The sequence below is a fragment of the Lepus europaeus genome, chromosome 1 (genome assembly GCF_033115175.1).
Source record: "Lepus europaeus isolate LE1 chromosome 1, mLepTim1.pri, whole genome shotgun sequence".
Classification (NCBI taxonomy): domain Eukaryota; kingdom Metazoa; phylum Chordata; class Mammalia; order Lagomorpha; family Leporidae; genus Lepus; species Lepus europaeus.
Window position 1 is genome coordinate 180,221,708 of NC_084827.1, and position 16,391 is coordinate 180,238,098.

The following is a 16,391-nucleotide window of genomic DNA, read 5'->3' on the forward strand; positions in this document are numbered from 1 at the left end:
GCGCCGGCATCCCATATGGGCGCCAGTTCGAGTCCTGGCTGCTCCTCTTCTGATCCAGCTCTCTGCTATGGCCTGGGAAAGCAGCAGAAGATGGCCCAAGTCCTTGGGCCCCTGCACCCACATGGGAGACCAGGAAGAAGCTCCTGACTCCTGGCTTCAGATTGGCGCAGTTCTAGCCATTGTGGCCAATTGGGGAGTGAACCAGCGGATGGAAGACCCCCCCCCCCATCCCTCTCTGCCTCTCCTCTCTCTGTGTAACTCTGACTTTCAAATAAATAAATCAATCTTTAAAAAAAAGAAACCCACAGGCTAACAGAGAATGGTGAGATATATTCCAAGTCTTAAGAGAAAAAAAAAACAGTCAACCCAGAATACTGTACACTTCAAAGCTCTCATTTATGAATGAAGGTGAAATAAAGACCTTCCATAACAGAAATTGAAAGAATCTGTCACCATTCATCTAGCCTTACAAAAGATGCTTAAGGATGTGCTACACAGAAACACAGAAACATGGTCATAACTATCAAAGAAGGTGAAGGCAGAAAATCTCCCAGTAAAAGTACAAAGGAAATCCAAAGTGAACAAAAGGGTTATTTATGGAAAAATGGCAGGGCCAAGTCACTACTTGTCAATAGTCACCTTGAATGTAAATGGCCTCAACTCTCCAGTTAAAAGACACAGACGGGCTGAATGGATTCAAAAACAAAACCCATCTATTTGCTGCCTACAAGAAACACATCTCACCAACAAAGGTTCATGCAGACTGAAAGTGAAAGGCTGGAAAAAGATATTCCATGCCAATAGAAACCAAAGAAGAGCTGAACAGTCATCCTGATATCAGACAAAATAGACTTTAACACAAAAACTGCTAAGATAGACAAAGAAGGGCACTGTGCAATGATTAAGGGATCAATTCAACAGGAAGACGTAGCTATTATAAACGTATATGCACCTAATTACAGGGCACCGGGCAATTTAAAAGAAATGTGAAGAGATCTAAACAGAGACATAGACTCCCACACAACAGTAATGGGGACCTCAATACCTCACTTTCAGCAATGGACAGATCAACCAGACAGAAAATCAGCTGGGAAACAACAGTTAATCGACACCATAGACCAAAGGGACCTAACGGCCTCTACAGAACTTTTCACCCCACAGTTGCAGAATACACCTGCTTCTCACCAGTGCATGGCACTTCCTCTAGGACTGACCACAGGAGGCCATAAAGCAAGGCTCAGCAAATTCAAAAAATCGAAATTATCCCATGCAACTTCTTTGACCACCATGGAATGAAGCTTGGAATCGGCAGCTCCGGAATCCCTAGAGCAAATGCAGACACAAGGAGACGGAGCAACGCTTCTGAATGGACAGCGGTCACAGGAGGAATCAGGAGAGATTAGAAAACTGTTGAGGAGCAGGTTTTTTTTCCATACTCTTTGTTGAATACTTAGTATAGTGTTAATCTTCTGTGTATAAAGTTAACTGGAAATAGATCTTAGTAAAAAATAAAATTTAGAATAGGAGAGTGAGGAGGAAAAAGGGTGGGCATGGGGGTGGGAAGGTGGGGACAGTGAGAAGAATCATCTCGATGTTCCTAAAGTTGTACTTATGGAATGCATGAAGTTTGTATACCTTAAATAAAGGTTTCTGGGGGGAAAATTAAAAAAAAGTAACATTTGCAGTTCTGTTGGTGCCCCTTCACTTTTCTAATAAGCAGCAAGTTCTCAAGAGAGAAACACAGCAAGGGCAGCTTTGGAGCTCTGGTCCTGTTCACACGGAAAAGCCAAGGCCGGACACTCCCGACACTGAACACGCTACGTTTTCCCCGTGTGACGACACAGCTGACAGCGACCCGAGCCACCTGTAACCCAGAGGAGGAAGGCGGGGGAGCGCTGGTTCCCCTTTAACGGGAGAGACTCGTTCTCTTTGCTCATGGATAAAAACTACTTTTCAGAAGTTTCCCTTTGATTGTGCTGAGTGTAAAAAGCTTCACAACAAGACAATTTTAATGTGCAAGAGTAAAACTCCCACCTGATGGGCCCAAGTGCTGGGCTAACGCCGCCCGGACGAGAGCCTGTGAAGTGAAACACGCCGCACGCAGGGCCCAGGGGCTGCCCAGAACTCAGCCCCAGCGGAGTCACTTCACGGCTGGAGTGAATTTAGGGCAGACTTGTTAGTATTTAATGATTATGTGTTAGGGATAGGTCAAAATCGTTCTAAATAATTCCAAGTGAGCTATCATATGGTTTGAAACATAACAACGAGGAAACAGTTGTGCTGCACCCATTCTGTTGCTTTTTTTTTCTTTTTCTTCTTCTTCTTCTTTTTTTTTTTTTTTGAAGCCAATGTGAGGTTCACACAACAGTCCGAGGAGGTGAGGTCACTCTGGCACCGGGAGTATGGCAGGCACTACTGTGGTTTGTGGAAAGTGCCCGAGGCACCAACATTCTCCTCTCTGGAAGCACTCTTTCTGTATTTTATTAAGATTTACTTATTTATTTGAAAGGCAGAGTTACAGAGAAAGAGAGGGAGAGAGACAGAGATCTTCCATCCACTCCCCAAATGGCCCCAATGGCCAAGGCTGGATCAGACCAAAGCCAGGAGCCAGGAGCTTCTTCCAGGTCTCCCACGTGGGTGCAGGGGCCCAAGCTCTTGGGCCATCTTCTGTTGTATTCCCAAGCACACTATCAGGGAGCTGGATCGGAAGTGGAGCAGCTGGGACTTGAACTGGCGCCTGTGTGGGATGCTGGTGTTGCAGGCAGCAGCTTTCCCCATTACCACACAATGCCAGTTCCTAAAGCACTCTTGACAGAGACGCTCCTTATGTGCAGTCAGCAATGGTGGGAAGAGTCGGAAGATTTTCCCTACTGTCTCATCCTGAGGTGATTGATACAGCCCAGCCTGTCGGATGGGTGCTTGGCCAACACCTCTTTCCAGTCCACAGCTTGTCTCCTCCTCCTCACTGGGCTGTTCACAGGGCAAACATTTTTTTTTTTTAATTTGATGAGGTCCATTTCTTTTTCTTTTTCTTTTTTTTTTTGACAGAGTGGACAGTGAGAGAGAGAGAGACAGAGAGAAAGGTCTTCCTTTTGCCGTCGGTTCACCCTCCAATGGCCGCTATGGCCAGCACGCTGCAGCCGGCGCATCGCGCTGATCCGAAGCCAGGAGCCAGGTGCTTCTCCTGGTCTCCCATGGGGTGCAGGGCCCAAGCACTTGGGCCATCCTCCACTGCACTCCCGGGCCACAGCAGAGAGCTGGCCTGGAAGAGGCGCAACTGGGACAGAATCCAGTGCCCCAACCGGGACTAGAACCTGGTATGCCAGTGCCACAGGCGGAGGATTAGCCTATTGAGCCACGGCGCCGGTCCACTTCTTTTTATGGGACCTGCTTTTGGTGTTGAGCCTAAGAACTGTTCACCTAATCCCAAGGTTTTGTATTTTTTTTGTTCAAGTTCATGTTCATTTTGAGTAAATACTTGTGACGTTTAGGGAGAGACTCGTTCTCTTTGCTCATGGATAAAAACTACTTTTCAGAAGTTTACCTTTGAGTGTGCTGAGTGTAAAAAGCTTTACCACAAGAAAATTTTAATGTGCAAGAGTAAAACTCCCTCATGTGTATTTAGGGGAAAATAAGCTTAGAATAATATTGAAATTATCCCAATTCTCCTCATGCTCGGGCACTTCAAAACTGTCCTGCAAAGTGTGAGCAGGATTATAAAAGCTCGCTGTACGGAGCGAGGGTGAGCTTTCTGGGGCAAGGTAGGACTTTTGGGGGTGCAGACAGAACATGGCAGTCTCACAGGCTGATTTCCTGGACACGGGCAGAGCCTGGGAAGGCCGGACCTGCTGCTCACCAGGGAAGGAGGGAGAGGCTGAACCTCAGACAGCTGAGTTGTTAGCTGGCCCTGGAGGGGGCCCGGGGGCTGGGAGAACCGAGTTGCTGGTTGTGGTGGAATGAGAAGGCCATGCCAAGATGGCCACTGGCAAGCGAGCATCAGTTACTCAGGAATGGCTTTGAAACCCACCTGGCAATGGAGCCTGCCTGGCAACAGGCTGTGATTGGATGGCTTGGGAAACTGCCTGGCAACAGGCTGTGATTGGATGGGGCATAGACCGCCCCTTGACCGGATTGGCTGGTCTTGGCTATATAAGCTGCTGTACCAACTGAAATAAACGAGTCTGCGGGCTGCTCGCCTCAGGTCTGCTTTCACCCGACTCCCAGGGTCTGTGTGGTGACTCCGCACCTCTTGCCCCCACCACGCTCCTCCTCTCAGAACGAATCCATAGCAACACCAGGTGGCAGGCAGGACACTGGGCTTGGTTCCATCGCAGCACTGTCCCTGGGGTGGCTTCCCCAGGAGGCACGTGTCTCAGGGAGATGCTGCTCACACTGGATTAACTCCTGGGTGGGGGGACTTGGCACTGACACCCTGGGTAGCTGGGGGGTGAATGCCTTGGTCCTGAAGGAGACACGGGGGTGGGGCTCAGGTGGACAGCCACACTGGGGTTTGGGGCTGTGGCCTGGGAGCTCTCTCCTTTGGTTCAAACAGCAAGTGACAAAGGAACACGGTTAGAGAAAGGGGTGGGGGAAGACGAGAGATCTGCGGCTTGTCACAGGGTAGGGACGAGTCGTCTCCAGTGGTGCAGCCGCCACCACGCCGGGGCCATTGTCAACAGGAGCTTGCGTCTGCGTCGTGTCCCCGTGGGATGCAGGTGGATGTCAGGCGTTGCCACTGCACATTCTCCTTCTTCTCTCACAACGTCTGAGTCTTCAGTCTGGCCCTGTCCTGTGTGGTCGCAGAGGCCCGCTGTGACGGGGCGCTGGGGTTCAGGCTGCCATTCCCCGAGAGTCACGGGATCCACGTTCTGCGTCCAGCAGAGTGGGCAGCGCGGCCTTGCTCCCTGCGCCACAGCTGGGTCGGCCTCCAGCAGAGTCACTGTGGGTCCTAACCTTAGGGACCACTCCCGAGGGCCGACTGGGATGAGGCGCAGAGGGCCACGACCTGTGGGGACCCACCCTCGAGGGGTGACGCACGCTGTGGTCACAGCAGGACTGGGATCTTCAGAGGGCGTGTGGACTGCGTCTGTGCTCAGCTGTGCAGGACGTCTGACCGTCGTGTTTGGGGGATGACGCTGCTAACCCCGGGCTCCGTTTCCCAGGGAAGGGGTTTACACGGGAGCTCACTGCAGCCTGGGACGCCCCTCTCAGATGCGTACAGATGAAGACCCTGCAGGCACTAGCCCGGGGTAGGAGCCCCTGACTCACCACGGACCCCACCAGGGGAGGCCCGGCCCACGTGACACTGGGTGAGCTCTGGTTTCCTTCGGATAGGAAGCAGCAAACACTTCTGCTCACATCGACCCGAGAGGGCAATGCGTTAGTTACCTTCAATTTCCCGTGTTACTTGTCTGTCAAGTATCTCTCTCCTTCTCTCTACCCTTGTGGGAAAAGAAGTGGGACTTTATCTTGAAGAATGAAAACTCAAACTTTTCACATGTAGGGGTCTTCCAAAGTTCATGAAAAAGCAGCATTAAAAGATAAGCTTGTTGTGGCGTCAGGTTTGTGGTATCCACGCATAGTCTTCCACAATACTTGTTTTCCATGAACTCTCGGCAGCCCCTCTGTGTGTGCGCAAACACAGGGTCTCCGAGCTGTGGGCTGCTCCTCATCCTCACAGATATTCTTAAGTCATAGAAACGACGGCAACTTGCTGATCGGTTACGTAAAAACAGAACTGTGGTTAGACAGAGGGAACAGCCTGTGACATCAGTGTCACGAGATCTGAGAGTACCCCATCGGATCAAAGCCAGAAAAGTCGCTAACAATTACATAAAATTTCTCAAATCCCACATGCAAACTCTTTACCTTTACTTTGTCCTTTGCTGCCTTCTTTTCCGTCTCCTTTTTTGCTTTCTTGGGTTTCTTTTCCTTTTCCTTTTCTTTTTCTTTTTTCTTCTTTTTGTTTTTTTCTTCTTCTTCTTGGCTTGCAATGATATCATCAATAACCTGGAAAAAAAAAAAAAAAAAAACAGCGGTAGCGTTTTAGCAGACCCCTTTCAAGAGGTGGGTTGATCTTCCCGTCCGGGAGGATGATTTTACCGGTCAGCAGCCCTCTGCTGCCCCGCTCTGTACCCCGGGGGCCGACCCTACAGGGGCACCACACAGTCTGCTGGCTATCAGAGGCTGGCATTCCTGAGGGCTCTGGAGCTGCCCCGGCTCTCAGAGGTCCCACGGAGGTCAGCAGAGGCCACAGCCTCCTGAGCATCTCAGCCACTGGGCTGTGCCAGCCCTGCCCACAACCCTCCGAAGTGCAGCTCAGGACACCTTCTGTTTCCTGCCTGAGCCCTGCCGGCAACAGGTGCTCCCGAGATAACTCCCTTTGTATGAATGACCACACGCCTGGTCTCACAGTCAGCCTCACTCTCTCGTGGTCTAATGTGTATTTCCTATAGCCCAACAGACCACCCATTCTAAAATTTACAGCCTAGGCTAAAGTGCCTTGTTCACACAGTGTTAACGCTACTGGAGAATCGGCAGATTTGTACAAAAAAAAACCGCAAATGCCACAATCCAGTACAGCAGGCATTTACTGAGGACGTGCTCACTGCCACAGAGCTGTGAATTCTGGGAGACGCCACGGGGGAGCTGCTAGACCCCCTCCCGGTGGGTCCTGGGCTCTGCGCTTCCCTGGTCACGTGACAGAAAAAGCTGCAGGGCTTCCCCAGATCCCGTTTCTTCCGCTGTAGAACGAAGCAGCTTCCACCCGGAGCACTGATGCTACGCCAGGCCCTGCTCCGAGGGCCTCAGAGACACGACCGCACCTGCTGCCACACACACAGTCTCTCTCTTCACATACACACACGCACACACACACACGCGTGTTCTATTACAGATAACGGAACTGGAACACAAAGTTCAGGAACTTGGCCGAGCACACACCGCTAAGTAGCAGAGCTGGGGTTCTGCAAACTGGGTTGAATTTCTCAATGGTGAAAGAAAGAGGCAAGATGCAGAACGCGCGTGGATGTAGTCCACGGCACGAAACGCACACAGGTAAACTAAACACGCACGCTCCGTGTGTCAGGGTCACGCACAGGGGGTAAACTAAACACACACACTCCGTGTGTCAGGGTCACGCACAGGGAGTCCGCACAGGACACGCATCCCGTGGCGTGATGTCCTCCCGGCTCGCCCGTGTGGTCACCAGACAGAGTGTCCCTCTTAGACGGCAGGATGGAATCCCTCTGTGCACAGGAGCTGTCTTTATCCATTCGTTCTGACACGCACCCAGGTCGCCTGCGTGTCTGCCTGTGTCACATCACTCCTCCGGTGCGAGCCACGCTGCCAGGAGACAGATCTCCAGCGCGCTCATTCAATTCCTCTGGAAACGTCCCCAGTAGTGATGCTGGGTCACCGGCAGCTCTGCCTTTAGTGTGCGGAGGAACTCCATCCCCTCTCCCACGGCGGCTGCACAGTCTCCATCCCTACCAACAGCGAGTTCCCGCTGCTCCGCGTCCTGGCCCACGCTTGTTGGGTAACTTTTTGATACACCTCCATCTCTTCTACAGTATGAAATACCATACATAAAAAACGCCAACAGCCGAACAGGCGGGAGGCGGCACCTCGCTGTGGCTGGACCTTGCGTTGTCCTGTGATGCCGGGCGTCTTCTGTTCAGCCGGCTGTTGGCCATTTGGAAGTCTTCCTCAGAGAAAGGTCAACCCAGGTCCTTTGCCGTTGCCGTGGGTTATGTGTCTGAGCTCCGTGTATATTCTGACACAGGACGCTTACCAGGCTGTGGCTTGCAGACGGGGTCTCTCCAGCCTGCTCCTTCCTTTGCCGTGTAGCAGCTTTTAGTTGGAGTCGATCCTTCTGTCTCCTTACCCCCGTGTTGCCCCAGGCTTTCAGGTCCATAGTTAGAAAGTCTTTGCTCGGACCACGTCATGAGCTCATCTCTGTTTTCTTCTAGAGTTCACCGTGTCAGGTCTTACATACATGTTTTCAATGCACTTTGGGTTGATTTCTGTGTGAGGTGTGAGACAAGGGCCTAACTGACGCTTCTGCCTGTGGGTATACAGTGTCCCCAACACCACTTGTCAGAGACTGACCTCTCGTTGTGTATCTCCAGCATCGTTGCTGAACACCAGTGGACTGCAATGCGTGGTTTATTTCTGGACTCTATTTGGTTCTGCTGGTCTGCTTTTATGACAGCATCACGCCGTTTATATTATGGTAGCTTCGTGATGTATTGCAAATTCAGCAAGTGTGATGTCTAACACTTCCTTCTTTTTGCCAAGCTTGCTTTGGCTACTTGAAGTCTTTTGTGGTTTCACATAAATTTTAGGTTTCTTTCTCTATCTCTGTGAAACATGCCCTTGGAATTTTGACAGGGATCGCGTTGAGTCTGCAAATCACCTGGGCACTAAGAACGTTTTAACAATATTATTGCCTCCAACCTAAGATCATGAACTATCTTTCCACTCCCTATGACAGTTTCAAATTAATTCATCAGTGTTTTATAGTTTATATGGTAGAGATCATCACTAGTTAGGGTTATTTCTAAATTCTCTTTTTAAAAAGCTACTTATTTATTTATTGGGGGGGGGGAGGGAAAGAGAGAGAGAGAGAGAGAGAGAGAGAGAGAGAGAAAATCCTCCACTTGCTGGTTCACTCCTCCAAGTGCTCACAACAGCCAGGGCTGGGCCAGGCTGAAGCCCGGAGCCAGGAACTTCCCCTGGCCTCCCCCGTGGTGGCAGGACCCTACGTACCGGGGCCCCTGTCTGCTGACTCTCAGGCTTACTAGCAGGAGCTGGAGTGGAAATGGGGGTGGGACTCGATCCCAGGCGCTCCGAGATGGGATGTGGGTGTCCCAAGTGGCAGCTTAGCTCACTCTGCTACAACACCTGCCCCAGATTTTATGTTTCATATTGTAAATGAGATTGTTTTTTCATTTTTTTTGTAGAATTAATCTCTTTTTTAGCATACAGAATCTCTACCTATTGCTGTATGTTGCTTTTCCCAGCTGCTTCTTTTACTGATTTCCAGCCTCATTCTTCTGTGGTCTGCAAAGACTCCTGATGGGATTTCGATCCTTTTAACACTGCCAGGCGTGTTCTGTGCCCCAACACGCGGCTTATCCTGGAGAAGTTCTGTGTGTACTAGCAAAGTGTGTATGTCGTTGCTGCTGCATCCAACATCCTGTCGACGTCTGCTGGGTCCCTTGGGTCTGAAGCAGAGTTCGAATCCAACGTTTCCTCACTGATCTTGTTTGGATGACCTGGACATTGGTGAACCGGTGCTGTTACCATCTCGCTCTCCCTTCGGATACAGTCACACGCGCTTCGTATATTTAGGTGTCCTCATGGGGCCTGCTTGCTTGCCACCGCTAGGTCCTCCTGAGGCGCTGGCCCGTCCATCATTCTACAGGGATGGATGCTAAGCCGTATGTGACAATGCATTACACCGATCTGCCCTTCCTGCAGTTTCTGACTTGGAGCCTATTCTGTCTGATGCACCTGCAGCCACTTCTGCTCCTTTTGGTTTCCATTGACATGAACCACCTGCCCCCACCCCTTCACTCTCAGCCCATGTGTGTCCCTACCGGAAAAGGAAACTCCTTGCAGGCAGCACATACACTGTTTATTTTTAAGATTTATTTTTTATTTATTTGAAAGACAGAGTTACAGAGAGAGGCAGAGACAGAGAGAGAGAGAGAGGGCTTCCATCCGCTGCTTCACTCCCCAAATGACCACAACGGCCGGCGCTGCGCCAATCTGAAGCCAGGAGCCAGGAGCTTCCTCCAGGTCTCCCACGTGAGTGCAGGGGCCCAAGGACTTGGGCCATCTTCTACTGCTTTCCCAGGCCAGAGCAGAGAGCTGGACCGGAAGTGGAGCAGCTGGGACTACAACAAGAGCCCACATGGATGCCGGCAATGCAGGCCAAGGCTTAAACCCACTGCGCCACAGCGCCGGCCCCATACACTGTTTTCTAATTCATGCCACCACTGTGACCCCCACACAGTTTAACCCTTTATCCTCCAGGTAGTTTTTCACATGTAAAGCTTGACTGCTGCCTTTAGTGGATTATTTTCCAGTTGTTGCACAAGCAACTTTTTCCCCTCTTACTTACTGTCTTCCTTTGGGACTTGGTGACTTTCTCTAACAGAATATTTTTGTCTTTCGTGTATCTGCTGTGGACTTTTGCCTTGTGGTACTGTGAGGTTTACATAAAATGTCCTTGAGTCATACTGGGGACCCTAAGCTGGTGACAACCTAACTTTGCATAATACAAAAGCTCTGCGCTATTACTCCACTCATTTCAGGTTTTGATGACGCAGTTGCCATATTTTTAATTTTGTGTATCCTTTACCTAGCTCATGGAACTGTATGTAACTCTTTTTAATAGCTCTGTATTAACTTATCACTTACACACCACCAACACACCCTCAGGGTCTCCATCAGTGAGCTTTATACTCCTACGCTTTCATTGTCACTGACGAGCAGCTTCCTGTTTTAGCTCCAAGAACTCCCTGTTAGCCTCTCCTGTAGGGCAGGTCCAGCGGACGCAGCCCCTCAGCTCTTTCTCCTTGTGGCTCCTCATTCTTGGACAGCTTTCCAGGCATGGTGCTCCCTGCAGGACTCGGAATGCACCGCCTGCTCTGTTCTGGCCAGAGGAGGTTCTGCTGAGAGTCCGCCGACAGGCGCCCCCAAGCTCCCTTGCATCTGACTGCAGCTGTCAGAATTCCGTCCGTGTCTGTTATGTTTGGTCATTGGATGACAGCATGTCTTGCTAAACTCTTCTTCAAGTAAAATCTGATTGGACACCTCTGAGCTTCCTCTACTCCGATGTTCGTATCTTTCCCCAGACTTGGGAAGTTTTCAGACTTGATTTTTTTTTAAGTTTTCTGTGCCTTTCTCTGCCTCCTCTTCTTGAATTCCTGCTACGTAAATGTTGGTTCTCTTGATGGTGTCCCATGGGTCCCACAGGGTTTCCTCACTCCTTTTCATTTCCTTTTTCTGCTCTGAACAGCTGATCTCAAACAATCTTTCTTTGCATTTGCTTATTTTTTAATATTCTATTTTCTTATTTTTAAATATTCTATTTATTTGAGAGGTAGAGTTATACACAGTTGAGAGGGAGAGAAAAAGAGGAAGGTCTTCCATCTGCTGGTTCACTCCCTAAATGGCCACAACAGCCAGAGCTGGGCTGATCCAAAGCCAGGAGCTTCTTCTGGGTCTCCCACTCAAGTGCAGGTGAGCCATCTTTTACTGCTTTCCCAGGCCACAGTGGAGAGCTGGATTGGAAGAGCAGCAGCTGGACAGAATCCGGTGCCCATATGATGCCGGAACCGCAGGCAGAGGATTAACCCACTGCACCACAGCGCCGGCCCTGCATTTGCTTATTTTTTCTTTTGCTTGATCAGGCCAGCGCTCAAAACTCTCTATTGCATTTTTTCCTTCTTCTCTTGTATTCTTCAGTTCCAAGGTTTCTGCTTGGTTTATGTTTGTTTCTAGGTTCACCTTTTCATTTTATTCTTGTGTCATTTTCCCGCTGAATTAATTACATGTGTTCTGTAATGTTCTCGCCACTGGTGATGGCCTCCTTGCTGGCAGAGCCCAAGGCACCACACACCATCACACGGCAAGAGATGGTGAGCAAGGCCACGATGGTGGCAAAGCAGGTAAAGCTGCCGACTGCAATTCGGGCATCCCCCATCGGTGCTGGTTCGAGTCCCGGCTGCTCCACTTCCGACTCAGCTCCCTGCTGTGGCCTGGGAAAGCAGCAGCAGGAGATGGCCCCAGTGTTTGGGCCCCTGCACCCACATGGGAGACCTGGAAGAAGCTCCTGGCTCCCAGCTTTGGCCGGACCTAGACCTGGTCATTTCAGCTATCTGCAGAGTGAACCAGCAGATGGAAGCTCGCTCTCTCCCCCTCTCTAACTCCTATAAATAAATAAATATATCTTTAAAGAAATAAAAATAAAAAGATGGCATTCCTGTCTGCCTGGTCTCTCCCCTTTTTGCAAAACAACCAGGATTCCACCATGGGGGCTTTGCCATAATGCCTCATCTAAACCTAACTTCCTCCCCAAACATTTGCAGTTTTAATGTCTCACAATGATTGAACGTCAATACACAAAGCCCTGGGGTGACATTCAAATCTCCCCAAACCACAGATGGTGCCGTATTTTCTGATTCTTCATGATCCTTGCAGTCTTGGTGAAGGAGCCTACAACCTCGAAGAAGTCATCTCTTCTGGGCCTTAGGGTGGCTTCCAAGGAAAGATACTCAGCTGAAGGGGTAGGGGGATAGCGACCTGCCGGGGGCACTGTGACCCAAGTCCAGGAGGATTCGAGTCTCGCACGCAGGGAGCTGGTGTCTGTGATGTTGGCACCTATGTGACTCTTGGGGACAAAAGCTGTCGGGGGGGAGGGTCTTCGTGGCTATGAGGGCTGCTGGAGTCTCCAGCTGTGTCTCTGGGTCCTGCACCTAGGGGGTGGTGTCAGCAGGGGTGAGGGGCAGGCCAGGGTGTGTACACACTCTGCAGGGCAGGACTGCAGGCACACGAGTGCTATCAGAGGCCAGGTACAGGCTTGAGCATGGTGAAGGCTGGGGGCTGGGACCGGCCCAGTGCACCACGTGGAAGGGGCGACAGAAGTTTGCACATTCCTGACTGCAGGGCCAAGCTTAGGCCAGTTAAAGGGGTCAGGCTATTTGTGCATGAGGGCGGTTGTGGGCCAAACCAGTGGTGCACGTGCGGTGCTCCTGCAGGGGCAGCTCTGGGTGCAAGCATGGCGGAGGGCAGGACCAGCTGCTGCTGTTCACGCAGCTGCAGGGCCAGGCTGGCTGCAGGGCTCAGCCCTGGGTGCTCGCAGGGCTGGGGCAGGAGTCTGCGGTGGGCAGGCAGGTGCACAGTCGCTGGGCTGGGTCCTCGGGCCAGAGTGACCCACGGAGGCAGCAGCTGGGGTGGCTCTGGGCAGCACGGGTGGTGGTTTAGACACCTGAATGGTGGGACCCTGGGATGGGGAGACCCCAAGAGAGGCTCAGCCACATGACAAGGGTGGCTCCAGGGAGGGGTGATGGAGGCAGAAGGTGCAGGAAGACTGTGACCGTGAAAAGAAACGCAGGGCCCTCGGTGGTTAAAGCTGCCGGTGTTCCTGGATCCGTGCTGTCACTCCGTGTCGCAGTGGACCAATGTGGGCAAACGACTTCTGCAGGTGGTGTGCGCCATCAGCAGATATATACTGGAGTGCTGGCTCATGGGTGCACACGTGTGACACGGTCCAATTCCCTTGCATGCTGGTGTCAACTTACTGTCCCGAGGGAGCTGTCTCCCCACGTGCGCCATGGGGGAAACTGATATGTCCTGTAGCTGCTGTTGTTCAAGAAGCCCATAGTGAGTTTATTTTGCCATTGTCTTCAACCATAGCAAAATCTTCCAAAGCTAGAAATGCGCTGTGCCACCTGTTCGGTCAGACACCACTTTTTTTTTTCTTTTTCTTTTTTCTTTTTTTTTTTTTTCAAGCCTGCTGCCTGTTTTTTACAACTGTACCCTTTCTGAGGCCTATTTTCCACATCACAGCTCACCCACTCCTTTTTGTAGCCACGTTGCAGCCAACCCCATAGATCAGTGTCATATTCCCAACCAGGGCCCCTCCCTCATCAACTGTTAACCCTTTCCTTTCTCCTCAGGCAACCAACAATCCACTGTCTGCATGGATTTGCTTCTTGTGGACATTCGACAGCAACGGAACGATGCCCGGCCTGCTGTGTCTGCTTCTTTGACGTGGCACAGTCTCCTTCAGGTCCATGTTGTAGCAGGTGTCGGCTGTTTAGCTTTTACTCCCAAAGAGTATTCCATTGCACAGATACACTGCATTCCAGTTATCCATTCACCAGCATATGGACTTGGCTGAGTAACGCTACTATGAATATTCATGAACAATGTATTTCCAAATATTTCATTTATTTGAAAGGCAGAATTACAGTGAGAGGGGGAGAGAATCTTCCATCTGCTGGTTCACTTCCCAGATGGGTAGAACTCCTAGAACTCCATCCAGGTCTCCCACGTGGGTCAGGGACCCAAGCGCTTGGGCCGTCTTCTGCTTTTTTCCCAGGTGCTTAGCAAGGAGCGGGATTGAAGTGGAGCAGCCAGGACTTGAACCAGCACCCATATGGGACACCAGCATCGTAGGCAGCAGTTTAACCTGCTGTGCCACAATGCTGGCCCCATGTGCAATATTTTTGTATGGACGTATATTTTCATTTCTCCTGGACAGAGTTCTAAGAGTGGAACTGAGTCATTTGGTGAATTTATGATTAACTTTTTTTTTTGACAGGCAGAGTTAGACAGTGAGAGAGAGACAGAGAGAAAGGTCTTCCCTCTGTTGGTTCACCCCCCAAATGGCCGCTGCGGCCGGCATTGTGCTGATCTGAAGCCGGGAGCCAGGTGCTTCCTCCTGGTCTTCCATGTGGGCGCAGGGCCCAAGGACTTGAGCCATCCTCCACTGCCTTCCTGGGCCACAGCAGAGAGCTGGACTGGAAGAGGGGCACCCGGGACAGAATCCAGCGCCCCGATCAGGACTAGAACCCGGGGTGCTGGCACCGCAGGCGGATAGCCAAGTGAGCCATGGCACCGGCCATGATTAACTTTTAAGAAACTGACAAACTATCTTTCAAAGGGCTCCACCATTCTACACTGCGTGTGTGAGGGCTCGTTTTTCTCCTCAACACTCGTAACTGTTTGTCTTTTTGACCATGGACATCCCCCTGGGTGTGAAATACACAAACTCTTCCACTGCGGTTTTAATTTTCACTCCTTTAGGGATAAGTGATGTGAACCTCTTTTCATGGTCTTGTTAGCTCGTCATATTATCTTCCTTTGTGGGTTGTCTTTCAGGGCTTCTGCCCATGTTTTGATTGGATTGCTTCCTTTTTCCTCAAAAATATCTGTTTATTTCAATTTTATTTGAAAGAGAGAGAGAGAGAGAGAGAGAGAGAGAGAGAGAGAGAACTTCCATCTGCTGGCTCACCAAAATGCTGCAACAGCCAAGGCTTGGCCAGGAGGAAGCTGGGAGCCTGGAATTCCACCTGCTCTCCCATGTGTGTAGGTGCTGGGACTCAAGTACTCGAGACATCACATGTGCCTCCCAGGTGTGCATTAGCAGGAAGCTGGATTGGAAGTGGAGCAGCCAGGACTGGAATCCGCCCTCCCATACGGGACACAGGCATTCCCTGTGCTGGTGCAGCTGCTGCACCACGCACCCCCCACCCCCACCCCGTCTGCTCCTGGAGACGTACTCTGTACAGTAGGTAAGAACTCTATAGCAGGCATACATTTTGCAAATATCTTATTCCAGTCTGTTGCCTGTCTTCTTGATTTCTTAATGATGCCTTTTGAAGTGGAAAGTTTTGAATTTTGGTGAGGTTCAATTCAGGAATTTAGTCTGTCCAGGTAATTTGCAGTCAATTTTTTTTTAAAAAGATGATTTATTTATTTATTTGAGAGGTACAGTTACAGACAGTGAGAAAGAGACAGAGAGAAAGGTCTTCCAGGGGCCCAAGCACTTGGGCCATCTTCCACTGCTTTCCCAGGCCACAGCAGAGAGCTGGATCAGAAGTGGAGCACCTGGGACTAGAACCGGTGCCCATATGGGATGCTGGCTCTGCAGGCGGAGGATTAACCCACTGCACCACAGCCCTGGCCCCCTGTGTTCCTTGTATGTGTGGGGCTGGTCCTCCTTTCCCGTGCTGAACATCTTTCATGATGTTCCACATCCACTTTGACTTTTATGAGATCTGTTCATATCCCTTTGCTATGTTTTGTATTGGATTATTGACCTTCTTAAGGAACAATGCCTTCTCATCTGGTACCGAGTGTCACCACCCTTCCCGGGTGCCGTCCGGTACCAAGTGTCACCACCCTTCCCGGGGGCCGCCCAGTACCGAGTGTAACCACCCTTCCCGGGTGCCGCCCGGTACCGAGTGTAACCACCCTTCCCGGGTGCCGTCCGGTACCAAGTGTCACCACCCTTCCCGGGGGCCGCCCAGTACCGAGTGTAACCGCCCTTCCCGGGTGCCGCCCGGTACCGAGTGTAACCACCCTTCCCGGGTGCCGCCCGGTACCGAGTGTCACCACCCTTCCCGGGGGCCGCCCGGTACCGAGTGTCACCACCCTTCCCGGGTGCCGCCCGGTACCGAGTGTCACCACCCTTCCCGGGGGCCGCCCGGTACCGAGTGTAACCACCCTTCCCGGGTGCTGCCTGGTACCGAGTGTCACCACCCTTCCCGGGTGCCGCCCGGTACCGGGTGTCACCGCCCTTCCCGGGTGTAGGATGTAGGAAGGATTCTGTGTAGCTGAATTGGTCAATTTTTCCCTTCCCTGACTCCTGG

General features: G+C 51.2%; 1 protein-coding gene across 1 annotated transcript in view; it reads right to left on the minus strand.

Annotated features, from left to right (window-relative positions):
• Positions 1-16,391, minus strand: part of IQCA1 (IQ motif containing with AAA domain 1) — a 156,388-nt gene that overhangs the window by 81,483 nt on the left and 58,514 nt on the right. The window contains exon 8 of the mRNA XM_062202570.1: positions 5,869-6,009. Coding sequence (XP_062058554.1) covers positions 5,869-6,009 — 141 coding nt within the window. The remainder of the gene's footprint in view (positions 1-5,868; positions 6,010-16,391) is intronic.